The sequence below is a fragment of the Bacillus rossius genome, chromosome 3 (assembly GCF_032445375.1).
Source record: "Bacillus rossius redtenbacheri isolate Brsri chromosome 3, Brsri_v3, whole genome shotgun sequence".
In the NCBI taxonomy this organism is placed as follows: domain Eukaryota; kingdom Metazoa; phylum Arthropoda; class Insecta; order Phasmatodea; family Bacillidae; genus Bacillus; species Bacillus rossius.
In genome coordinates this window covers 26,955,426-26,982,008 of record NC_086332.1, presented here as the reverse complement: position 1 = coordinate 26,982,008, position 26,583 = coordinate 26,955,426, and the positions used below count along the sequence as shown (strand labels likewise).

At 42.9% G+C, this 26,583-nt stretch overlaps 1 protein-coding gene across 4 annotated transcripts in view; it reads right to left on the bottom strand.

The window, feature by feature from the left end:
* Positions 1–2,165: 2,165 nt before the first annotated feature.
* LOC134530416 (uncharacterized) overlaps positions 2,166–26,583 on the bottom strand; it is a 211,555-nt gene continuing 187,137 nt past the window's right edge. For all 4 annotated transcript variants that reach the window (XM_063365221.1, XM_063365222.1, XM_063365223.1 and 1 more), the window contains 3 exons: positions 9,475–9,615; positions 7,838–7,975; positions 2,166–5,838 (listed from right to left, as the gene is read on the bottom strand). In XM_063365221.1, the coding sequence (XP_063221291.1) occupies positions 5,626–5,838; positions 7,838–7,975; positions 9,475–9,615 (492 nt within the window). In that variant the 3' untranslated portion in view covers positions 2,166–5,625. The remainder of the gene's footprint in view (positions 5,839–7,837; positions 7,976–9,474; positions 9,616–26,583) is intronic.

The following is a 26,583-nucleotide window of genomic DNA, read 5'->3' as shown; positions in this document are numbered from 1 at the left end:
TAAAGTTGAATAAAATTTAAATTTTTTTGTGGTTTTAATCTAGAAAGACATGAACAATTATTTTTGTAGATTCATGTATAAGACAATATTTAGTTTTCTAACAATTATAATGTAGTTTAAAAAAGATGCATTAAAATTTTGCTTTTATATATGTAATTCACAATTATAAATACTAACTTATAAAAACATTGATGCAAATTTTGTAACATAAATATAAGCTAACTTTTTCCAGTCCCAATTCATACGTAGTATCTTTGATTAGCTTCAGAGATATGATTTTTCATTCTAAAAACTAATATTACCAACAAACCAGATAATTAAATTTCGCAAATATGTGTAGTCTATACGTTAATACAGGGATTTTCAAATTTTATCAAAAATACATTGTTCATAATTATTTAAAACAAAAATTTTTAACAAATAATTGTTGTTTCGGCCTCGGTAACATCTATTTTCACCAAATCCATTTTTTTTTTAATATTTTCTAAGTACCTACAGACACTACTCCGTTTTGGGTTTATTATAAGCGTAGATAAATATATTACAACTCTTTGCAAACAAGTAGGTAGCAACAAGATGTTTGTTATTGTATTGGATAGAAAGGTCTTGATGATAACTGTTGCGTTATTATTTATTCCATGATCATTAATTTCCCCCAAACCCTCGTTATGATAATAATTATTCATATACGCCTACATCTTTCCCAGAATGCGTCATTTCACCGCACAACTGAACAGCTGGCGCTCTCTGTCGAGGTTACTGGTAACTCCACGTGTGGTTATGTTTGCCCTTTCGAACCTTGAGCAAATTTGGGATCTCTCCCTTAATGATATATTCTATCAAATTTTAATAAACTGCAGGTTTAAATTCAAGAAATAATTATCCTAAGGTAATTATTTTTTGTATTAAGAAGTTTACAAGTTATTGAAACATTTTAAACATCGATTCTCAGGTATGTGACCTCCCATAATATTTACATTTTTGTCCTTAGGTCGTCGAGTTCTGCGTTTTCCCCTCGAGTTGAGAATTTACCCTGTAAAGCAACGCCCACAGGTTGTCCACTGAGTAAACAATAAAGCCCAGGGTTAATGTTGAGTAAACAATGCATACGCTTAGAATTATTGCCATCAGTAGTTTATGTTTTTGATGTAATATTCAACTATGATTTCAAATATACCTTTGCATCAATTTGTAACCGTAAAACTATCACCCAATTTGATATTTTCTTGGACTTTTACAACTGTGTCTATAGTGCAAATAAGGAAATGTTATGTTCCTCAAAAATATATGTCAACTAAAGCCTTTGTTAAAGTGAAACTTCTTTACTGTGGTGGCTATAATTTTTGAGCGTTACGAAAATTTCGATGGTATGAGGGGAATGGTAAGGCAGGTGATGGGGGAACCGGTAGAGGAGGAGAGTGCGTCAGCAGCAATGCCACTCCAACGCATGTGCTAGCGGTGGAATGGGAAGAGGGCAAAAGGGGGGGGGGGGGTAGGTACTTAGCGTAGCATGCTGCATGCTAGCTATAACGGCGGAAGGGGAAGCGGCAGGGGAGAAGTAGAAATGGCGCAGCAGTGATGCAACGGAATTTTCGTAACGCTGCCGCAGTACTTTTATTTAAGTTAAAGAATCTGCAATTTATTAGTTTATTCGTGTGGAAAAGAGTAATTGATTTGTGCAATTTAGTTTATAATTGTCATTCATTTTTATGCGGGTAGTTTGATTGAAAATAAGAATAATTAATCTATGTCTATACCTAAAACGCAAGAAGTTTCACCTCTGTCGTGCGTGGACTCCGCATCGCCGCTAAACTGAGAGTGTAGTAGAAAATATGCAGCCAAAATAGTTTCACATTAAGTACAAGTACCTTCAGTAGGCCTATAAACAGTGATACTTGAGGCCAGTTTGCAGTCAAGTAAAAGTCCCAGAAAAAAACTTTGCAGGTTAATAGAATGGTTGAATACTTTCTTTTGCCTGAAGTTACGATGTGCAGGCCGGCCTTAGTACATATTACTGCCAAGCAAGCCGTTATATCCAGGACTACGAGATGCCTGTTTGTATGTTTAGACATGAAGCAAACTAGGTGAAAAAGTCGCAGGGAAAGATGTCCTACCAATTAAAAAGTACTTAAACACATGTGGGGTGAATGTAAATAGTCACCAAGTACATTTCAAGAGCCTTTTATTACATATTCCACAAAACAAATTCAATAAATTACAATCATATCACAGTCTCAAAGTAGTTGCTGATCTACGCAGAGAATAATAGCAATTATTTTAATAATACATTTAATGAACATATCTACCCAGTGGGAGATACAAATCTTGATTACAATAATATATAATATTTAAATAGCACAGCAATAAATAAATAAATACACGATTATTACAAATACTTATGCTAAATCTAGTTATACAATGTACACTTTATAAACACATTGGCTCACGAAAATACTGATTTATAATTACTCTAACAATACACTTAACTTTAAAGTCTACGCTGCCTCGTACATAGCATCTACAATGTGTATGGGTTACTATACTCAAGGCAAGGAACTGAGTGCGCTATAGTAATCACTTAGCACGGCAATTATTCACACCACATCTCACTTACTTTTTACATTTATACTTTACATTTATACTGTGTACTGTCAAAGTGGTGTAGTTTTCTTTCCGTTCATAATGCACATACAACAATGACCAACATGTAAAATTTAGGCTGTTTTGGTAACACAAAAATATTCGTCTTAGAACCCAGTACATGCTTCAGGCATGAAATCTTTTAATTATAGCGGCTTTTTAGTTTCAAGGCACAGACGTTTTCAAGCTCCAATAGTGACATGAAAAAACTGCGGAATTTTATTTAGAAAATAAAATTTTATTATAAACTCCTGTTCATCTGTCTTTTCTCTGTTATTCATTTTGCCAGATGTATTTTTGTATGTTGATTTTTCTATTCAGAACCTCATTTTCTTAAGATGTTTATGAAATACGTATTTGAATTTTAAGTGATAAATTTTTTTGTATCGTCGATGTCAAGCCTTACAAAAAAGACCGCTTCCCCTTTCATTTATGACGTAAAACTAAAATAATTTAAATATTATTAATAAGCAGTCTTAAAAAATATTTGTTAGCATGTGGTAAAACTGGCTAATGCTCACTACACATAAATAGGAAATAAACTCTATACACGTAACTGTAAAAAAAAATACTGCAAAACGTTAGCACTTGGCTGGGAAACTGTGTCCAGAGGATGAAACTGCCGCTGGTTTGCAGTAGTTCTGACCGCGCGCAGTTCCTTGCCGCTGGAGGCCTACAGCGCATGCGCGCGGGACCCTCGGCGCCGCCTATTGGCCGGCGACGTAATACTGATGCGCGGACCAAGCCTGCCTGTAGGTGGACACACACTGCCCTCTGCGCGTGGGTGCCGACAGAACTGTCCCGAGCGAGAGCGAACGACGCGTGCGTTCGTTTGCAATTTGGGGCTCCAACATCACCCACTAACGTAAACATCACGAAATACCAAACACTTTACACGCAACGGAAACTCGGCACGAGTGCTATGGAGATTCGATCAGCTCGACGATGCGAAGGGTTCGTCCGCCATGACACACGTTCTCGACAGGCCTACTGGTCGGTAAGCAGAACAGCTTCGAGTTAAAAACATCGCAGCACCGTCTGTGCTTGGATGGTCGAGTTACTCTCAGGCACGTGGGCACACGAGACGCCAGCAACTTTGCGCGGGCGCAAACTCGCCCCGACTGGCCTGGCCCACTGTCTCTTGCAGAAGGGAAGAAGGGCTCCAATTGCAACGAAGAAACTGTCGGCGCAGGCATACCTCATTGCAGTCCAACGAGCGCAATTTTGTTTTTTTAGCGAAAAAAAAAATATACAGCGTGTCCATGAAACAATGTCCCAGTTATGAATTTTTAACAGTATCGACTGTAAGCGTCGTGGAGTGTTGGTTCAAGGTCACAATTACAGAGTAACTCAAAACAGTTTCAGCTAAGCGCATGCGCGAATACGTTTTTTTTTTCTCGCTTGCAGCGCCACCTACGTTGAACGAGAGGCTCTTTCCCCAATTAGTAGAGGGTGAACCTGTGAACTTTATTTGGCAACAGGATGGAGTCCCTGACCGTTGGATTGGTCGTAATGGTCGAGACGACAGAGCTCTTTTACGCTGGCCTCCACGTTCACCTGACATAACGTCATGCGATATAATTTTTTTCGTTTGGGGCTTTTATAAAAGATCGTGTCTAACGTTCCGCCGCTGCCTAATGATTTGCCAGAGTTGATATACAGAATGGAAAGGTTCTTGCTTCCATTACTCCCAACGTGTTGACCAATGTGTGGGAAGAATTGTATACTTTTGTAAAAAGAAAAAACTAGATTAGTTTACATTCAATTTGATGTATCTGTTGTAAAATAGTGTGAATCAAACTGTTATAATATACCGTTGAAACGGGACATTGTTTAATGGACATTCTGTATATGGCCCTAGTAACAAGCCGTCCAAAGTCGGCGCCGCTGGTGTCTTCTGACCGCGCACAGCTGGCGCGCGCTGTCCGAGTCCATCGTCGGCCTGACTTGGACGGTCGGCCGTAACCGTGACGTCACCCACGCCAGTCGCACGACGTGGTGACCTCGAGCGGTGCTTCGGCTCGAAATACAAGTCGGACGTCGCGCAAAATACAATAAACGTGATCTCAGAAAAAAAAACCACGCTTCTAAAAATAATAACTAGGGGCAGGCATTTTTCGCGAAAAGATCCGAGTGCCTATCAGACTGCAACAAGGTATACCCGTGCCTGTGGTTTCTTCCTTGTGATTGGCGGCCGTCTGCGAGAGTTGTCGTTGCCTTATTTGACCGAGCCACTCAGGGCGCGTTTGCTTCCGCACTGAATCACTGTGATTGGTGTTGTTACAATCGATATGTACCTGGGAGAAACTCGCCCAATCACGAAACACTGTTTTTAACTTTCATCTAGTCTCAAATTCTTTTCGCAAAATCTGCATGCCCCTAATAATAACAATACAGCTCCCTAACTTTGGCATTATATTTTAGGAGTTACGAGAGCTTCTTAGCGTCCCTAATACTCCAAATAGAGATTATATTATTTTTTTTTAAAAATATTCAACACAAGATTTAAATTAAAAATGATGTACGCCCAAACTACAAAAGTTGTCGGAATGTCAATTCACCATAGCTATGTTTCATATCGGTGTAAAAAAAGAAACTCGCACGTGGGATACAGAGCACACAGGCCGCGCAGGTGACGTCACATGCGACGCTGCCGGCCAACCAGCGCTGGGTCTGCGCCGAGGCACAGCCAATAGGAGTCCGGCTGTCACTGTCGAATCGCGCAGTCGAGAGCCGGTGCAATGAATACTGCCACGGCGCAGTGTCACATGCGCGGGGCGGCGTTTATTCCACACACACACAAAAAAAAAAACAGTACTCTAATATGTGGGAAATCACAAAATAATATATAGGTATATTTGTAAAAAAAACTAGGAAACAAATAAATAAATAGGCGAGCTAGTCCGGGCTGCGGGCGAAATAAGTTAGGGAGGGCGACCCCTCGTCGGCGGGGCTTGAGGGGCGTCGCGGCGCGCGCGGAGTTCCTCAGGACGCCGCCAGGTGGTCCCGCACGTACTCGAACACCTGCACCACGTACTCCAGGCCGTTCATGTAGTCCCTGAAGATGAGCCAGTCGCGCAGGTTGCGGTACGACGAGTTGCCCATGGAGCGGTACTCGTCCGCCATGATGTCGCGCGCCACGTCGGGCTTCTGCGTCACGTTCTTGGCCATCATGCCCAGCTGGATCTCGCACAGCGTCTGCGAGCACAAGAGCGCACCCTGTACCTGCTGTTCAGGCACCACCACCAAACAAAAACTGCCACGTTTTGGGTTGAATTCGCGGTTTCGACGGCCTTCAGGACGGACAGCACATTCCCCTGTACACTTGGGCAAATAACGCAAGTTCATTGGCTGCCGACTTGTAAGTCGTCTCCAGCTGGTTTTGTCTGTGATTCGATCCTTCTTCGGTTGAGGGAAAACTATCTAATAGGTATGTGTGTTTGAATTCTAGCCTATCACCGAATGAATCCGCGAATTTTGCAGGTCTCCAGCTGATACGCAGAGACCTGCAAAATTCGCGGATTCATTTGTGATATGCTACAATTCAAACAATTATACCTTAGCGCTGCTTCCACCACTGGTTCACTGTTAATCTGGATTAATGAGGGCCAATTAGAGACCCTCGCTCAAAGAAGTGTCGACTCACAGAAACTCAGTCGAGGCGACTCGCAAGTCAGCAGCCAATGAACAGGTGGCATTTGCCCGAGTGTGTAAAGTGTAGTTAGAGTCTATCCTGGAGGTCATTGAACCCGCGAATTTTGCAGTCTCTACGCTGATACGGTTTAATTTCTTTCAGATAAAATAATTATTTAATTTTATTGTTTTTAGGTCATCAGAATTGGTATGATTTTAAAAGGCTAAATAAAATTAAATAATTTTTTCGAAAGATCTTTAAATCATACCACCAGCATGGCTTATATATATAATAGCCTATTATAGGAAAGTCGTGGAACATCTGCAAGACAAATGATGCCAGAGATCCTGGCGGCATGGATTGTACTTAGCGTTGTACACAATGCTGTTAGTATAAGAATATTGAATTTTAGAAAAACAGTAATTTGTTTACTCTCATCAGTATAGTAATATTTTATGCAGCCTATACATTTTAAGACTAGGTCGCACGCGCCATGTTGGTTTTTACTGGTTCATCATTACTTTAATTGAGAGCTATTTATACAATTTTAACTCGACACCTGCCTTGCATTTGTTGTTATGCAACAAATATTCATTAGGTGCAATATCATGGGTGTAAAAAGGCGCGCAAGTTATGGTGATTACGAACACCCCCGTGACTTTACAACCATTCTATTTCACTACGTGCGTACCTATTGTTCGTAGAAAATATTTGTGGCAGAACAAAAAATGCAAGGAAGGTATCACGTTAAAAAAAAGTAGAAACAGCAATCAAATAAAAGTAATGACAAAAAAAACGAAAAAAAAATCCACATGGCGTGTGATAATGAGCCTTAAGGGTGTTTGTCACGTCCCAGGTAATTATTTTACATTTACATTCCACACGGTTACACTTGCTGACTTTTTGAGTGGATGAACTTTCACTGCACACATACTTATATATCGCATACCTTTTGCACAGTTAGCTGGATAAGGAGAATGAAATGGAATATAAAACTGGAATATTTTAGTTTTCAAGTATATTTTATTGACTGCTATGCTATACTCTTTTCCACACGAATAAATTAATAATTGCATATTCTTTAAATTAAATAAAAGTACTACGGCAGCGTTACGAGAATTCCGTAGCATCACTGCTGCGCCATTTCTACCTCTCCCCTGCCGTTTCCCCTCCCGGCCGTTACAACTAGCATGCAGCATGCTACACTACGTACCAATCACCCCCCTCCCCCCTTGACGTTATCCCATTATACCGCTAGCACATGCGTTGGAGTGGCGTCGCCGCTGACGCACTCTCCTCCTCTACCGGTTCCCCCACCACGTACCTAACTATTCCCCTCGTGCGATCGGAATTTTCGTAACGCTCGAAAATTGTAGCCCCCTCAGCAAATATGTTTCACTTCAAATTTTTTTTAAGGATATTTGTAGTTTTGGTGATGGAAAGTCGAGGCAGATTTCACTAAAGATCTTTGCGGACACCCTGATTCAGAGAAAACCACTGTATCTCGAAATGTGGACGCACGGAGAGTTTGTAAGGGAAAATGTGGGATGGGACGCCACTCACCGATCTGACGTTGTACTCGGCGTCCTTGAACTCACTGAGGAAGGCGCCGTTGTGATCGTACTGGTCGGACACCACCTGCTCCAGACCCACGGCGTACTTCTGCAGGTACTCGTACGAGTCCTTGAGCGCCTGCTCGAACTGCGGGCCAGACCACGTCTCACGTCAGCGAACCACACTCACACACAGCGAGCGACACCAACACACACACAGGCTCTAACTAACGCTCTCATTTCCTTTTAGAAATCAGCGAACTGCGTGTGGTATTTAGGCCTACAGGCAGTGGCGTAGCTAAGGTGACCGGCGCCACTGGCCAGACTTGAAAATGGTGCCCACTCTTGGATTAAAAAAAAAGGGGGGGGGGGGGTGGGGGTTCAGTAACGCGAAACCGTCGCGCAGGCGCACCCCCCCCCCCCCCCCGCACCCACGTCCCTGGCGGGGGCAATCCCTGCCACCCTCTCGCTACGCCACTGCCTACAGGCAACCTAACAACCTGAAAGTCTTTAAATTTTCTAAAGTAAATGTTGCCAACCTTGATTTTTTTTTTTCGTTCCTGGGAATGTTCATTCACCAAGTATGTTTAAGATTATCTATTTTTACAATTGTGGAAAACCCAAACACTATTTTTAAAATGCTTCTGAATTGAAATATGCTTCTGTGTTGAAATAATCATAACTTCAGTTTAAATATTGAAAAAAAAAATTTAAAAAATACACACGTGCTCACGTATGAACATGTGCCCACGGCAGCCTTGCTTATTTCATCGCTACCAAGGGAATTCAACATAGTGTAAAAATTAATCCAAAGTATAATATTTTTGCAATTATACTCAATATGCCACTTCTTCAATACAGCATTCCATAAATTCTGAACTAAGAATGTTTGCAAAATTATTAATTTTTTATTTAAGTTACTATGTTTAAGAAAATTCTGTTTTTTTTCTTCTTTATTTTGAAAACTTAATTTGTTGAATGTGGCATTTCTCAACCGCACAACGACGCGTTGATGAGGAGGGGGGAGGGGGGGGGGGGCGTGGAGCTGCCCGAGGACGTCGACGGCAGAGTTTCCCCGCCGGGGATCCAGTGTGGACCGTCCTTGCGGAAGGCGACTCGACAGTCGGCCCACGTCCCCCCCCCCCTTCCCCCTCCATCCCACGTCCAATGACTAGAGACCTGCAAAACTCGCGGTTTCTATGGCCTTCAGGATAGACTGCACATACCCCTGTACACTCGGGCAAATAACACAAGTTCATTGGCTGCCGACTTGTAAGTCGTCTCCAGCTGGTTTTGTCTGTGATTCGATCCTTCCTTGTTTGAGGGTTTATAACTGGTTGAGATTCGTCCAGATGAACAGTAAGCCAACAGCAAAATTATCTAAGATGTATATGTGTTTGAATTCTAGCCTATCACCGAATGAATCCGCGAATTTTGCAGGTCTCTACCAATGACAAACACATAACCCCCCCCCCCCCCCTTTTCCCACGGAAGATGCGGAAACTACAACACAATTTGCGGGTATTTTATCACGCTCGGCGTTATTTTATGAAAGAATCCCCGCGTGAGAGTGTTTGCAAGACGAGACAGAGAGGGGGAGAGAGAGAGAGAGAGAGAGAGAGAGAGAGAGTGAGAGAGCGGACGCACCTGGACCGTCTGGAGGTACTCGGGGTCCAGGGTCTCGCCCAGGCTCTTGGGGATCTGCTCGGGCCCCGGCAGCCAGTCGTACTGGTTGCTGCGCCACGCCGTGTGGTGGTCCTGCAGCTTCAGCTTGAATGTGCTCTCCACCTGCAAGCACACGTTCATTGTCCCTCATCAGTCACCGCACACCACACTGCTCCCAGCACTCTCAATCTCATTGTGGCCTCCAGGACACAGCAACACGATCCTACACGTACACACTGAAAGAAATGTTTTGTATATTTTACAAGGAAAATCCTTGGAAACGCTGTTGCCAAGGATATTACTTGTAAAACTACAAGGCAGAGCTTTGTACCATGTGCGATTTTGCAAGGCTCTGCCTTGTAATTTTGCAAGAAATATCCTTGGCAACAGGGTTTCCAAGAATTTCCCTTGTCAAAGTACAATATTTTTTTTTTTTTTTTTTTTTTTTTAGAGTGCACCTGCTAACTGGGAGGCTTGTGGTTCGATGCTTCTTTCGTTGGCGGTCATTCATTAGCTCTGAGTCCTCCAGGTAAAACTGTGGTCCAATCACTAGCAGCAAAATACGTTAAAACTCATTCGGATTCTATAGCCTATCGAGAAAGGACACCTCGAATATTTCCGTTCTCCACTATTTTTTTTCTTCATAAAAAGGCTTTTCCAACTTCACACGTCCTTACGTAATGTTTTTTTTCTTTATGTCAGTCCTAGCGTGTATTGAACAGCAGGGATTAACCGTTAAATTTTGTTTTTGTCTTAAAACTCTTTAACTTCACGATATCATTAATAAATCTTAAAAATTAAGTTTTATCGACACCCTGAAAAACTCAGGTTTCTATGGTTTTGGGAAAAAAAATTATATTTATTTCATGAATGATTGACTAAAAATAAAGAGTTTCAAGACAAAGGTTACACACAAACGGTTAATTCAAGACTGTATACTACACTATTCCATGCTTTCAGTACATGCTAGGACTTACACAAATGTTTGCCTTCAGGTTAGTAACAGCCATTAAATAAGGACTTGTGTAGTAGACTGAGCATTTTATAAACAATTAAATATGTTTATATTATGAATTTATTAAATACAATATGCAAAAACCCGAAATATTAGAAGTCAAAAAAATTTAGGATACTACATCCGAACTCTCCTTAGTAAAGTTAAACGTGTAAGTCACACACAGCTCATATTGCCACGCTATAGCTAGAGACCTGTAAAATTTGCGATTTCAAATCCCTAAAGGATAGACTCCATGATCCTCTATGCACTCGTGCCAATTACATCTGCTGATTGGTTACCGACTCGTAGCACATGTTGACTGGAATGATCGTATTTCGCTAATTCTTCTGTTAAAGATTTTTCATTGGCCCAGAGTCCTTCAGATAAACTGTGGCCCAATCACTGAAGCAAAATAATGTCAAAAGTATTTGGACTCTATCCTATCGCGAAATGAATCCGCGAATTTTACAGGTCTCTAGCTATAGCGTGTCTCACCCTTAGTTAGCAGTGGGCATTTACTCTTTCTTTCCAATGCAAGATTTCTGCCATTAGCACTGTCCTTGTATCGGTGTGGTCTGTTGCCAACACACACGCCACGGAGTGTGAAAGTTTCACCACAACTTTATAATGTAATGACTTTTTTTTTTAAATTTTCATCTGTAACATTGTATTTTGTAAAGGAATATTCGGATTGGGAGCTTCGGATGTATATTTTCTTTTAAAATTTTCATCAAGAGCATAATCATAACAACCGTTTTAGTAAACCGATTATTTTATATCGTAAATACAAACATTTTTTGCTCTTTGACCGTAGCACAAAATTTAATGTAATTCCTTGTTATTAATAGGTACATAGTGACCGATTGCTACGGGAAGTTTCATCTGTTACATAATAATTGGTGTCTAACACTGAATTATTATTTTTTTTCCCCTTTCACACCGACCTCGATTATTGTAATAACGCTGTCGATAGACATTTTATGGTATTGGAAAAATCAACAATCAATAAAATTAAAACTTTAAGGTGTGCAATATAATATTTTTGAATGTTAACAGGCCGGGCAGTATGTATGTGGCAACAGTGGACGCCATCAGGCCTGTAACGCCGACTCGCGGGGCGCAAGACGGCGCGCGCCGCCAGTACGCCCGGCGGTTCCGGGAAGGTCGCGCGTACACACGCTACCGGGCCGAGGTCGGCCGCGGGGATTCCCCCGCGCGGCCCGCGCCTTCCCAGAACTGCTGGCGCGCTGCCGCCTGGGCCCTGCACGCGCCGCCGGCCACTAGGGCTCGGGTTCAGCCACCCGGCGGTCCTTCCTCCGAGATGCTCGTTCCTCATTACAAGCGAACATTGATTCCGTCAAATTTCATCGACCCCCTCAGAAGAGGAGAAGTTTAAATCAGCCAATAAATAGCGAAGCATATGCGATTACAGTATACATAGGACTGTGCATTTTAGCCTGACACCGAATTAACCCTGGAAATTTCGGGGTCTGTATTTATTTCCAGGGACTATAAAAAAACTCATGGTTTCGATGACCTTAAGGATAGTCTACACAGTCCTCTGTATACTCGGTCATACAGCGCCAGTTCAAAGACTTGCTGACTAGCGAACGTCTTATCAACTACTTCGCCTGTGATTCAATTACTTCTTCGGCTGAGAGTTTTCTCACTGACCCAGAGGCGTCCAGGCGAACAGTGAAATGAATCCCCGCAATTTTTTTTTCAGGATCTCTTGTTACTATTTACAATTTACATCGCAACGTGCAAATATGTTGGTATTAGTAAACAAAGAAACGAACTTGGGACTGTTGTTTGCGTGCGAGCCGCGGCGGGCGGTGATGAATGAACTCCCGGCGGCGGGAGGCCGGGACCCCGCGACGTCGCCGTCAGTTTCCGCGAATCCGCGCGCAGGTATGTGCTAGTGCCGGGCCGGGGCACAGGGGGGGGGGGGGGGGGAGCCTGCGTGGCAGCTTGCCCGTCGACCAGGGCTCGCACCCTTCTCCCATTGCATCTCTGTGGTCTGTGCCTCCCAAGAGAACCAGCGTCTGTGTCGGTGAGGCGGGATGATAGGTGCTTCTAGCGCGGCATCTCATCTGAACGAGCGCGCGATGTCTTGACGCCGTGCTTACGGCAAACCATGCGCGACCATAAAACTACCATCTGCACTGAATGTTTCACGCCTAAATATTATTAAAAAAAAAACACGTTCTAGCAATTTTCACGCTTCTGTAAATACAGATTCAAAACAAATTCCGGAAACAGAACCACTCTCCCGTCCTGGTGAACGGACACAAATTTGGATATCTTCAGCAGTTTTTTAAACCACGTGGTTAATTCTGAAGCTCTGCACTCCGTATGCGTGGCCAGGTAGGCGGGGCCCTCAGACGTAGACGTCAATAAAAAAAGCCCAAATAAAACAATAGTGACTTAAACTTATAGTTTTAACTTCCGTCGTCAATACTAATTCGGACATAGTGGATTGTATGCCGTGCACCAAGTGTTACACCAATTTGGGCCCTGATGAAGACATACCGAGCCTATTTCATCATAAAAATAACACTTTCCTTTCTGACAGCAAATATGAAACGGTGGGGTTTGTAAGGCTATTTTATAATGCTGAAAGAAAAAACTGTTAGGTATATGCATTTCCAAAATTTTAGTACGCTCCAATCCACTTGGTAAAACAATAATTGTGTTGGATGTCGGAAAATCCAAGTTAGTAGGCTCGCATGCGTTTTTTTATTTTTATTTTCAGTGCCACGGAATCGTATTTTATTAATATATAGGGTCCATAGATTTTTAAAATCGTTTGTATGTCAAAGGCTACGAAGGCTCATCCGTGTATCGCAACGAGACGAATCGGAAAGTTAAACACGCGCGGTTGCGAAGTGACAATTCTGTAAGCTCGAAACCACACCGACAATCACCTAAGAGGCAGGTGGTTGAAAAAAAAAAAAACCACGCGGGGAAAAACCACGGGGGGAGCCATTTGTGAAGGGGGGGAGTGGAAAGTTTTTCAGGCCCGCGCTTCGACCGAACACCAGGTAAGTGGGCTGAGTTCCAGAGTCCCGACGTCTGTCCTCCCGGTCCTAGTGCGAGGGCTGGACGGGACCGAGCCATTTCCGCACCGGGACACACCGGAGCTTGTAGACCACCAAGCCGCAATCCTGTACCAAGGCTGTCACCGTGCATTCATTACCTGGACTCGTTTCTAGGGACTGGGGGAAAAATCTGCGGCTTCAATAACTTCTAGAATGGACTCCACGATCCTATACGAACTAGAGAAAATAACACCAGCTCATCGGCTACTGACTTGCGAGTCCTGATAACTGGGAGGATTGTGTTTCCGATACTTCTTTCGTTTATGGAAATATTCCTTAAATAATATAAAATTGTACATCAGTTGAATAACCAAGATGGCGGGTGAAAATGAGACCAAAGATCACGACCTTCCAATACTCATTCCGACGGTGTTCCGCAAGGATCACTGAAACTTTACCAGCTGAGTATTCCTGTTGGATGAAGTGAAGTGTGATGGTGGGCCTTTGGCCGCCCAGATGCCCACGCTCGCGTGGCGAGGTAAGGCCCGAAGGACTAATTGCAAGGCTGTGACACCACTTGTAAGAGTGAGCCTTAAAGATTCTGGGAGAACTCCTGATCGCCTGATTGCCCACAATTGTAACGAGGGCCCTGTATTCTTTGCGAGAAAATAATAGGTACACTTATTAAGATTGCAATAAGGCTTGCCCGTGCTAGTGGTCGTCTGCGAGATAAGCCATTGCCTTCTTTGACAGGGTCATTCAGGACGTGTTTGCTTCGGCACGGAGCTGCTCTGATTCTAGCACCGACAGTAAACATGCACCTGAAATAAACTCAAACCAATCGCTAAACACAGACGATGCTACAGTGTTTTAACTCTCACTTAGTCTCGAAATATTTTCCTGAAAAATACATGTTCCTAGATGCAACTACGCCTGGTGTTTACTAGGATTGAAGAGCGAAGACCACAGGGTGTATTCTAACGAAACTGTGGACATTTGGACTCTGGTCACTAAAGCAGAAGATTATATTTAAATATAGGCCAGTATCATGACTATTAAGTATAATGGAGATCTATTTCGGACAACAAATTGTACATTTTAACATCATAGCAAAAAAAATCATAAAATATTTTAAAGGACTTCCTGGTTCTTATTATCCGCAATGAATGCACACAACCAAAATATGTATTCATAAAAAATGCTTGTTTTGGACGTTTTTCCCCCTCCAGTTGCTGCACTGTGTTTATTTCAAACGGAACATAAATATTCATGAAAACAACCGTATCACAACAAAACATAGTTCGCTGGGTTCGGATTCTTGCCCGGAAATTTTTATGGTTTGTATTTTCCCAGTGCTTCTAACGGTTAAAAGGTTCTCTGAACAGCTTTCCAGTGTTGACTGCACACATTAATAAGCATAATAAAACCAAATAAATTCTAGTTATTGAATATTAGATTATCTTATCCATGGTTTCAGATAAACATGCTTGAATGAAACATCAATTAAAATATCAAAAATTATGCACAACTTTTTATAAGAAATAATCAGCGTAATCTCAAAAAAAAAGTTATTCATATATGTACAAGTATAGAATGTTTTTTTTTTTTTTCTGTGTGGTACTGCAGCGCTGCTGGCAGTGTATTTTTTTGGTTTCGTTGTTTCGTGTCGAGATGGACATACATAGTTTTCATTTCGCGATGACCTGCGGGGTTAAAAAAATTTAAAAAATGAGAGCATTCGAGACACACGTGAAACTCCTAAAGAAGACCCGCACTCGGCTACAGTTAAGGAGAGGGGAAAAGGGGAGAGGGGGTTTGTTCTCGCCGACAGCGCGTGAGGGATGAGCCGGGCTTCTCGGTACACGAGTGATGCCTCGCGGAACTCGGGGGCCCGCTGCCCCCCCCCCCCCCCCCCCTCTGCGGCACGTGGGGTAACGCCCGGCGGGCACGCGACCTTCCCCCCCCCCCCCCCCCAGTCCACCCGCCAGGGGTCAGCGCTGGTCTCCATAGTTGCGGCAGGTCGCGGCGCCTCCGCCTGCCTCCACTGCGCTGGTCGGCCCGTTCTCGCCACCAGACAGCACATCACACGAGGTGCACATTTTTTACCCACGCTAAAAAAAATTACAAGTCATTGAACATTCCTGCGCTATTGCTGTGATTGCGGACATTACTTTTAACTTTCTCAATCCAAGGTCTTTCATTCATTCAATTTTTTTTCTCTCTCAGCATATTTTTTTATTTCGACAGCAAGAAAAAACGGCTAAAATCGGCGTTATGTTTTCACGACCAGAATTTTCGCCTTTGGTAATGGCTTTTTGTATGCGTCGAATTAAATTTTTTATTTAGTACGTATGCCATTTCACTGCGCATAAAAATGAGCGCACCAGTGTCCCTTACCGCATGAAAATTCTAAGACCCAAAATTAAAAAAAAAAAAAAAGATTCAACGAGGTGACAATAAGTAAGCTCACTTTCGAAGCTAAAAAGAAACAGATTTTTCTTTCTCATACTAGAAAAAAGGTGTTAAGTCGGAGACACTGTTCTAAATGGATGATAGAAAATCATTAAATTCCAGTCTGCAGAAACACGACTGGCTATAAATGCTTGAAAAAAAACCTTAGGAGCTAAAAACTACTATTTCCAGAATATGTTCATATTAAATTAAATCACAAGCTAAATATATATTTTTAATAATTGTTAGGCACATTCAATATGTGCTGCTTTGGGATTTGCTACTGCCGTATTTCTATTTTTTTTTTACTTTAGGCAATTAACGATTCGGACGTCACAATTGCTGATGAAAACAAACCATTGACTTACGCCTACAACCGAAATATTAACCGAAATTTATTGGTCAGTTTTAAATTTGTGCGTCCAATAAAGGGAAGAGAACAAAGATAACTAACTACAAATGTGTGCCCTACAGCGATTGCTACACTTAAAAACAAGTAGGCCTGCACACAGGACGTAAACAATCTTGTTTACCCGCCAAGGTTAGTGTGTCTGTGTACAACCTACTTCGCCGGGCAGGTGGCCCAGTTTTGAACAGCGTGGCGTGACGTCACACGCGAGGGAGTGTGTGTGTGTGTGTGTGTGTGTGTGTGGAATCCGGACACGTCGTTGCCACGTCAGCCCACGGTCCGACAGAGCAGCCACCAAGTAACAGGGCGAGCAATGTCCCACGCATACTTGGCATCGCGACGCGGTGAGCGCAGCGCCCGCTCCTATCGCACGCAGTTCCTCCGGATCACGTGGTCGCGCCAGGCCAGGCCATTCATTCCAGCGTTCCGAATCATTCCTGTCGTATCTTATCCACTGCCGGGCGTGCGCGGTTAGCGCATCCGTCTAACGCGCCGGTCTCTAGGCTGAACATTTTTCAAAACATCCAGTCGATTGGTTGGTTTTCCTCTTTGTAACTTATGTACAAGGACGCAAATATGTAGCATCAGCAAGGGTGGTGGTGGGGGGGGGGGGGGGGTGCACGTAGGGTTAACAGACACAAGTCATATCTGGTTAGGATGCTTGTATATTGTATAATTCACATATTTTAGTCCTAAATGCATGCAGTCAGAAGTAAACTATAATAATATATACCCAAAGTTTTCCAATAAAACATAGTTTTTTTATGTATTACTTTTATCACAGTAACACCTTTGCAAAAGCGTGATGGGGCTAGTTAATTCCGAAAAAAAAGGGGGGGGGGGAATTGGGATCTACACCCAAAACTTATGGACGTTCTTAGAAAACATCAAAGTAAAAAACCTAAATCAACACCTCAAAAACTGCGGAAATTCATGGAAAATTAGATATAAATTTTGGCGTATGAAGTTCAATGAAAAGTTTTTTTCAATGAAACGATTTTTTTTACAGAAACATGCAATGTTTTCCGTTTGGTTAAAAAACACAAAATAATAATAACAATTTATTTGAAATCACAAAAAAAAAAAAAAAAATGGAGTGGGGTGTCTAGTAGGAATGTAACACCACAGACAGAGAATGTGTGGCATCGACAAGGACTGAGGAGGAAGGCGGAGCGAGGGAGTGACGGGACTGGGGTTCGGGGAAGCAGGCGGCGCGCGCCCCGCCAGACGGCGGCCGCCTGCAGGGGTCAAGGTCGCGCCGAAGCCTCCCGGCTCGCGAGAACTGGCCGCGAGTTTCCGCGTACAGGCCCACCCGCCCGTCTGCGCCGCTCACACAACTCTACGTCACACCAGGATCTAACACAGAGTGTACATGAATGGCATATTATACCAGGTTTATTTAGACCATTCACAAACTGATTAAATACCAATTTTTTTTTTTACAAATGTTTGATACGCGCACCTTTAAGCTATACGGCACATTCCAACCAATTCTTCCCACACTTTGGTTAACACGTCCGAAGTATTTGAAGCCCCTTAAATTCTGTGTCTCAACTCTGGCAAATCGTTAGGTAGCGACGGCACGTGGATACCATCTTTTTATAAAGCCCCAAGGAAAAAATAAAATATCGCATGGCGTTATGTCAGGTGAACGTGCAGACCAGCGGGGAAAAAAAAAACCACTATGTAGTCTCGACAATTGCGACCAATACAACGATCAGGAACTTCAATGTTCAACCACTCCGCCATTCGAGTTCGAGAAAATTGGTATTTGGCCCATCACTAATATGCGTGTGTGTGTATAACATCAAAACAATTCCAGCTCCGGTATTGGTATTCCCCTTCCCGCGTGCTAGGTGTCATATCTCCAGGGAAATAACAAAAGATATCTGTGGAGATTATAGCGGGATTTTTTTCTGGCAATGTAACCGATTCCATGCTGGGTTTTAAAGGTGGAAGTCTGACGAAGACAGTACGAAAAAAACAAAACACGAAGCGCGTGGTACGGAGGCAGTGATCTATATGCTAGCCTGACCAGCCACCTAACCGAGTGCACATGCACTTAAAAAAAAAATGTGCATGCGATTTAGTTTATTTGCAGACGTTCGTGTCTATAATGCCTATTTCGTATTGTAATTCATACTATTTCCTTTTTTTAATTTTTGATTATGCGTGTTATTTTAAATAGTTTATATTTTCTGTATTCTATTGATCAAGTCATGAGCTTGGATACATTTAGGTTTAAAGTTGTAGTAAGTTTACGTAGAATAGTTTTTGTGTAGTATACCAAATGGTTGAAGCGTAAGAAAAGGCAGAACGCCTTAACTTTGCCGTAAAGTCGGTTCCAAATCATTGAACTCAAATAAACGTTTGCAAGTTAGCAGGATCAAACTCAGTGCCTGCAGCAAAATGATTTGTAAACGTGACATTGTAAGCCATAGTTTGTATCCGTTAAAACTGTAGGAGGAACATCTGTGTGTGGTACCAACAACCCGCAAGATACCCATCTTTCTTCCTTTTCGAAGTCGACGTGGGTTGTGGGTATCGAATTTGGTTCGTACAACCATACGTAACACTGTCGACCACGTGTAAAATTTGATACAACCAACAGACGAGGGCCACTTTATTTTTTACCCGCCTTCAGCGCGGCTGCAACAGTTGAAGTCCTTGCGTGCACTTGGGTCTCCGTACGAAAAACAATATACATACACACGCCGCGCCATTATTCGCAATTACGGACGGCTTTCCCACTTCGCGTGCCAGCAAGTGGAAGACAAACGCCAGTCAAACATCTTGTTTTTTTTTTTTTTTTGTTGTTTTGGCGTGGGCATAGCACTCACACGCACACCACTTACTATTTTAAAAATTCTGTTCGGCATTTGTGAGGCGAGTCTGCTAGCGATCGTGAAGCAAGGTAACCGTTTCTCGTCCATACTTGGACTTCACCATCTTGTTCTCAAAAGGACGTCATTAGCGTGAATTCGCTGTCGCGCCAACAGACAACCTTATTACAATTATGTTTCTGTTAGGCATTTTAAGAAGACTCAAGTCCATGAAAATGGTGTTCCCCCACGTTTCGTCATCCCTTGTGGAAGTCCTGTCTTAAAAGTTGGCCGTGTGTTCGCTTACCAAAATTCAAAAGATTAAGTGAATTTCAAATCAAAGATGACCAAAAAGAAAAAAAAATCCAATTTAATACCGATAGTACACAATTCAACAGTTTGCTTATATTAATTTGGCTCACACGTATATTTAAAAAGTGTCCTACAATCACTCGTATTCCATTAAAAAAACAAAAAAAACAAGAATGAACAAAATATAGTTTCAAAAACAGTTTTGTGAATATCTAATGACGGTTTAATATGCAGTTTACGAGTTTTAATAAAATTAATATGATGACTTAGTACGATGGTCTTATTAGCGATGCTTCTTTGACTTTATCAAGCTGAATTTTTTCAACCTGGGAATTGAGTCAATAACTGCAGTTTAAGAGGGCGAAGGTCAGGCCGCACACCATAGATTCGTGATCACGTAGACTGTCAGTGGTAGCGGCGCAGAAAAACAAGGACATCAAGAACGTGGGTCATAGCGGACGCATCTTGCATGTGGCTTGGTTTTTTGTTTGTTTTTAAATCGCGTTGCACTTTGCATGTTTCATTTTCAATGCAGTATAAGTGTTAGGTATTTCGTTAATAACACATTAAAATATCTAAGTACATCATGACATTTAAACGATTATAACAAACGCGTGAGTGCAGCACATACCTATTCTTTACGTATTTTTTTTACAACGCAGTCATTAGAGACAAGCACTACACCTGAAAGGAATATTGAGAAAGGAAACGCCCCATGGCCTGTTGAAAAGAACCGTTGCAGCGTTTGCGTGGAGTAATTTCGGGGAAATGTGTAAAAAAAAAAACAAAATCAAGATGGATGCAGATAATGAGTCAAGTGCCTCACCACTGAACCACCCTGATCTGTGTCATCGTTCACAACTGCTGATTTTAACAGTATTGCTAGGGGCATTCATTTTTCGCGAGAGAAAAAAAAACCATTACACCGCAGTAAGGTATGCCTGCGATAGCGACTATTTCCTGCAGGAGAAGCCATTCAGGACTGGATGGCTGTGAAGCCCAGACAACGCACAGCTGGCCCGTCACGTCGCAGTCGGTGCTGGACAGTCCATCCAGAGCTCGCGCCCCGAGGGAACACGGCATCGCAATGCCGCCGCCGCCGCGGTCGGCGAAGGTGAGAGAGGCGGCTGTGTGCTTGTGACGACAGCGCCGTCATTAGGGCTGGCGTGGACGCCGCGCGCTGTCTCATTAGCGGCCGCCGGGAGACGCACGCAAGGCCCGTGGACCGCAGCCTTCGAGGCCTCTCGCCCGACGACCAGACCACCGTCCGGCGCGGCGCTACTGTCCGTCCGCGCCCGCTCTTCCCCGCCGACACAACCCTTCTCCCTCGAGCACGAACACTCATTTCAGATACGTTCTTTGATGCAATCTTTATTTTCAACATGTGACTTGGCTAGTTTCCACCGTATGTCATACAGAAAACCCGAAGATCCGACAAAGAAAGACGTGTTTGTTTTCGTTGCCTGTTCTTCGGGGTTTTCTCTATCACTTTACGGTGACAAAATAGCAATGGCGTACGTCAAAACTTTTATTCCGGATGATGCTATCGCACCGGTGTTAACGTTTTATTCCAAGAGTGCCGATGGTATGAAGCGAATAAAATTTTTAGCGACGTAATTTAACACGTGTTAAAAATTTAGTGGCACGATGTTTTTTTATCATAGTTAAGTGTGTTTAGGGATTCACTGAAGTTTAACGTAAAAAAATTGAGGTTAAGAACTTTTATTGCAGTAGTTTTATTTTGTTAAACTATGGCCGTACATACGTTCAGCGAGATTGATGACACAAAATTTTGTACCGCATCATTAATTTAAATGCTTGAAACATGAAAATAAAAACACAGAAAAAATTAAGTCATCAGTGATAAAAAAAAAGATTTTTTACTGACTAAATAGTTTAATGTACAAACACATTAACCGTTTTGAGGTTGCTTGCCCTTTGCGTTCATTGATATATGTACACCGTGGATTACACAGTGGATTATAAGGAAACACACACCGCATTTTGACGTGTAATCATCGGATTCTCTATCTGTATCGGTAGTGCGTGGAGAATGTAGCATGTGTCTACGAGTGTTCGCCCCACGTAAGCACGTTACTCTCTGAATTTTAAAATGTGGAAACTACTCCAAATCATTAAAAAACTTACTGCAATCCACGTGAAACGGGTCCATCGATGCCAGCGAAATCAGTGATTTCCGACTATTTTTAAGGAAGCTTAACCACGCCATTAATTTTTTTTTCGGTCAGCAACAAGTTGGTTAACACATAAGACATTTTAGCGAAAAGCATCTCAAAGATTAAAATCACTCAATTCATTTTTAGACTCCGTGAAGGCTCCACGAACAGAGTGCAGTACGTACATGCTCTAAGAGCCAAAACATAAATACCTACTGAACGACGCAAACCTGGCAGCGTGTACAATCCATCAAGCAAGCAAGCAACAATTCAGAAAACCTAATTCGCGGGCATTCCAGAACATGACCAAACCTAATGCCAGCAAGTAAACAAGTCGGCAAACCGTTTAAATAAACGGCACCCTGCGCAAGGGTAGAAACTGGTTTCAAGAGATTCTAGCGGCCGTTTCGCAAACCCCATCGATACAATCGTTACCGCCAAATACTCGAGATAGCAGCACCATCGCACAAAATATAACAGTTTTTTTTTCTTCTTCTAATTTTGTCAAGTACTTTTTAAGTTGCGATTATTTCTTGTAATGACCATTAAAGTGTACAAAATGTATTTCAGGATAGTTTCTCTTCATTTGGCACACCAACACGCTTGGTACGTCCCCGGATGATCACAAAAAAAAATGACTACACACGCGGTTAACGTCGCCAGACGCGGGTTCCGCCATCTGGACGAAATAAAAGGAAAGGTGAACTCTGCGCACCGCGAGGAATTCGGGCCGACGGATATGACACCAAAATCTGTTCCTTTAAAAAGTGTCCTACCGTGCACCAGGAACTGTGGTTAGGATACAGGTGTGGCGTGTTAAATTAGCTCAACCGTATTCATTTTTGTGTCCTGGAATACCGGCGTTAGTGACTAGAGGTGTGGCGACTCCGTCTAGCGGGGTGTCCCACCCACGGCAGGGCAAGGGGCTCGATGCACCACCCCCCTTCCCAAAGGGGGCAGCCTCCTTTTCACAGACGAGAGAGCCAAACCGCCGATCGTGCATCTTCGGATTTTCTTTTGATCATTGTAAATAAATATGGCGATGTTGATAAAGGATACTAATGGTTAGAGACCCGGAAATTTCGCGGATTCTTCTGGCCTCAGGATAGAATTCAAAGTTATAGGTGTGCTCCACCCATGTTTACTTTCCCATTGGTTTTATTTCTTAGCGAGAACATTTTTATCCTTGTTATTTGGCACTACCTGATTCGCTTACTTCTCTCCTAGCTGGACATCATTGGCTCACGGTCGTAGACGGGCGTGTCCAAACAACTGCGGTCCAATCATGAACACAGTGCGAGGGTGTGAAGGTTTGCATTCTAGCTTGCGACTAAATGAATCCGCGAAATTTTCGGGTCTCTACTAATGGTCAATTAGGTTCGGTTAGCTACATTATAAATACTTTAAAACATCGTGGACGGTTGATTTGGTTAGGATAGCTACATTAAAGATACGGGGGGAAAAAAAACATGAACTTCGGGGAACTTCGGGTTTTGGCTCTCTCGTCTGTGAAGAGCAGGCTTCCCGTGGCCGAGGGGCGCAGTCTCGCGAGGACCAGGGCAGGGCCGCGTGGGAGGGGGCACCTGCGGCTGACGAGGCGCGGGCAGTCGGCGTGACGTCACCGGCCTCAGGAATGGCCTGACCTGGCCGGGCGGCTCTCTCGCGCGCCACAACAACACCTGGCCGCTAACACGTGTACGCTCCTGCTGATAAGCCCCCGCGCACCCTAGCTGCGCGCGCCCCCTAGCTCCGCCAAGGGCACACGCGGGACCCCACCGGCGGTGTTGCCAACTCGGCCAACTTGAACACAGCACGGGGATGTTTCTTTTTACAGTTGGCATCGTCAGCTCGCTTTTTACTAAAATGAAATTCTCCGAAACAACAAAATATATATTATTCCCGACCACAAATAAAAAAAAATTGTATAGGCTAACCATATTTTACTTAAGTGAGTAGCAACACTAATGTTTTATCGCTTAGCTTTTGTTTATAACCTCATTTAAATAATTTAAAAAAATAGTAACACCTAGCTTACATACATATTCTACTTTTTTTTCTGCTGTATTTAATGGTAAAAGATCCTTATTTTTTTTGTTAACATTATTGTAAGTGGGAGGTTGTAAGTACAGTGAACGGATATTCAGCGCCAGACTCGAGTCATCGTTTAGTCGAGTGGGAAACGCGCAACTCTCGTATCAACACGCTCCCTCCCAACAGATATGTTAGTTCAATGGCTGCGACCACCTTTCCTCCTTTAATAAAAGAAATGGTGGACGCAATCTGCAGGGGCAGGGGAAGGGGTTCATGCAGATATAATCCCCAAAGTTAAGAAAAAATTTGCTAGAAATTGGGAAAGACGGCTAACTTATTTTGGCGAGCTGTTACACCACCTTGAACTACAGACTACACAGAGAAGTGACACATGTTGAAAATGATAATGTAACAGTCCATACCCCTTGTTGATGATATAATTTTTTTTTGTATAAACAAATTCTAATCTGATTTCCCCCCCCCCCCCCAAATATAATCTCTCCCCTCCCTTCCCGCACTTGCCACGTAAAAAAAAAAGCGGTATTCAACAAACCCCTATTTTCGAAATGTTAGCCACGAAGGCGTGAACAATTTTGCAAATTTTAATTTGACATTTTATTTGAATGATACATTGCTACACTACTTTCCCCGTTTACAGAATAAACCCAAGGGAGGAGAAAAAATATCTAATGCCCGCGGTCAATACCACGCATCTTAATTTGTGGGAAAGATAGTCGGATCCGCTTGGAATAGAATATAGTATTAGAACTAAAATAACAACGTTAACCTCAAGCACAGAAATGCATTTTTTTTTCAAAACAGTAATAAGTAAGACAAATTGTAATACGTTATTCCATTATTATTTGTGGAGTTAATTTTTGAACTGGCCATATGTTACTCGAAAAAAAAAGTTTAGTAATAATTGTAGTCCACCTTTATAAAATAATTTACGGGTACAGAATATTTTTTGTCAGGTACTGATCAAGTATTAATTCCATAATTTTCATACATTTTTCCCACGACGTCTACAGCATGCAAACATTATGTGTGTATGTGTAGATGTACGTACATATTAGAGGGCCGCGTCTATCTCGCGTGGAATCGCGCTAAAGATGGATGGAAATGAAACGGATGCTTGCACCTAGACGGGGCTGGGGGTTGATAATTGTAACGAGTAGTCTTTGATTTATTTCTTTAAAACTATTATTAATTATACTATGATGAGCTCAGGTTACAATAACTTCTTTTATAAATTGCGCAAGAAACACAATCACACAAATAACGCATATCATAATTTAATTTGCAAATTGAGAACTCATGAATTAGCTCGCAACCCGAGGTTAGATGTTTATACGTCATGATGGTCGAGTCAATAGAATTACAGTATTTAATAGTGGAGTTGGCGTGGAGTTGAAAGGACAGATTCCTACAGGAGGTCATAACGACAGCGGCGGCGATGATCTCGGCAGGCGCGGCTGGGCGGTACTGGGCGGGGGCGGGCGGAGGATCGCGTGACCTTGAGACTGCGCAGACCGCCTGTCGCCGACCGAGGCGCGTCGGGCGAGGGTGTTGCAGTTGGCAGCGTCGCTGCCACACGCTTCACACTTCACCGCTGCTTTGCTTTCCATCCGTACCATCTGCAGCACGTTCCGTTGCTTTGTGCAATATAAATAGAAAGGCAAATTGTTTTTCACGAGCTTCTTTATTACTAGAGACCTAAAAAAAAATCGCGGATTCAATACATGATATGCTAAAATTCAAACAGTTATACATCAATGCTGCTTCTGCCATTGGCTCACAACTAGAGACCCGGAAAATTCGCAGGTTCATTTCGTGTTATGCTAAAATTCAAATAATTATACCTTAGTGCTGCTTCTGTAATTGGTTCACTGTTAATCTGGAGGACTGAGGGCCAATTAGAGACCCTCACTCATAGAAGTGTCGAATCACAGACCACCCAGTCGAGACGACTCACAAGTCAGCAACTAATGAACAGTTGGTATTTGCCCGAGTGTTTAGAGGATATTGGAGTCTATCCTGGAGGTCATTGAACCCGCGAATTTTCCGGGTGTCTTCTCACAACTCATCTTCAAGATTCGGGGCCAATAAGAAACGAACTCAACCAAATCTGTAACGAATCCCAGGCTACTACGTTGGGACGTCTCACACGACAGCAGCCAATGAGTGGGTGACATTTGACCAAGTATACATAGAGCTGTGGAGTTCATCCTAGTGGTCATTGAACCCGCGAATTTTTCCGGTCCCTATTTATTTCATATTGACATTTACTTTAATAATTGTTTCTCTCTCTTTCTCCATTTTCTGTGGAATCGCCTTATTGCTTTCACTAGGCTTTACAACCGGCTCCATTACTCATCGCACACTACTGCCAATGAACTTCACAGTGGTTAGTAACGCAGGAAGGCAGACGGAATACCCTCCCTCCCCCTCCCCACTGCAATACACTCCCTTACCCTTCACACACGCTCTTTCTCTCTCTCTCTCTCTCTCTCTCTCTATCCGTCACCCTGGCTCTGACAGTCGCAAGATTCCTGGCCCCTACAGTAGGTGCATACTTAGCCAGTCGTGGGTCGACGGAACTCTCTTCCACCACAGAGTACTACACGGTTTTAGAGATCTCCCGGTGTATGCGACACCTAGCCCACACACGCCCAAACAAATTATGACTAGAGTCACGGAAATTTCGCGGATTCCTCTGGCCTCAGGATAGTATTCAAAGTTATAGGTGTGCTCGACCCATGTTTACTTTCCCATTGGTTGATTTCTTAGCGAGAACATTTTTATCCTTGTTATTTGGCACTACCTGATTCGATTACTTCTCTCCTAGCTG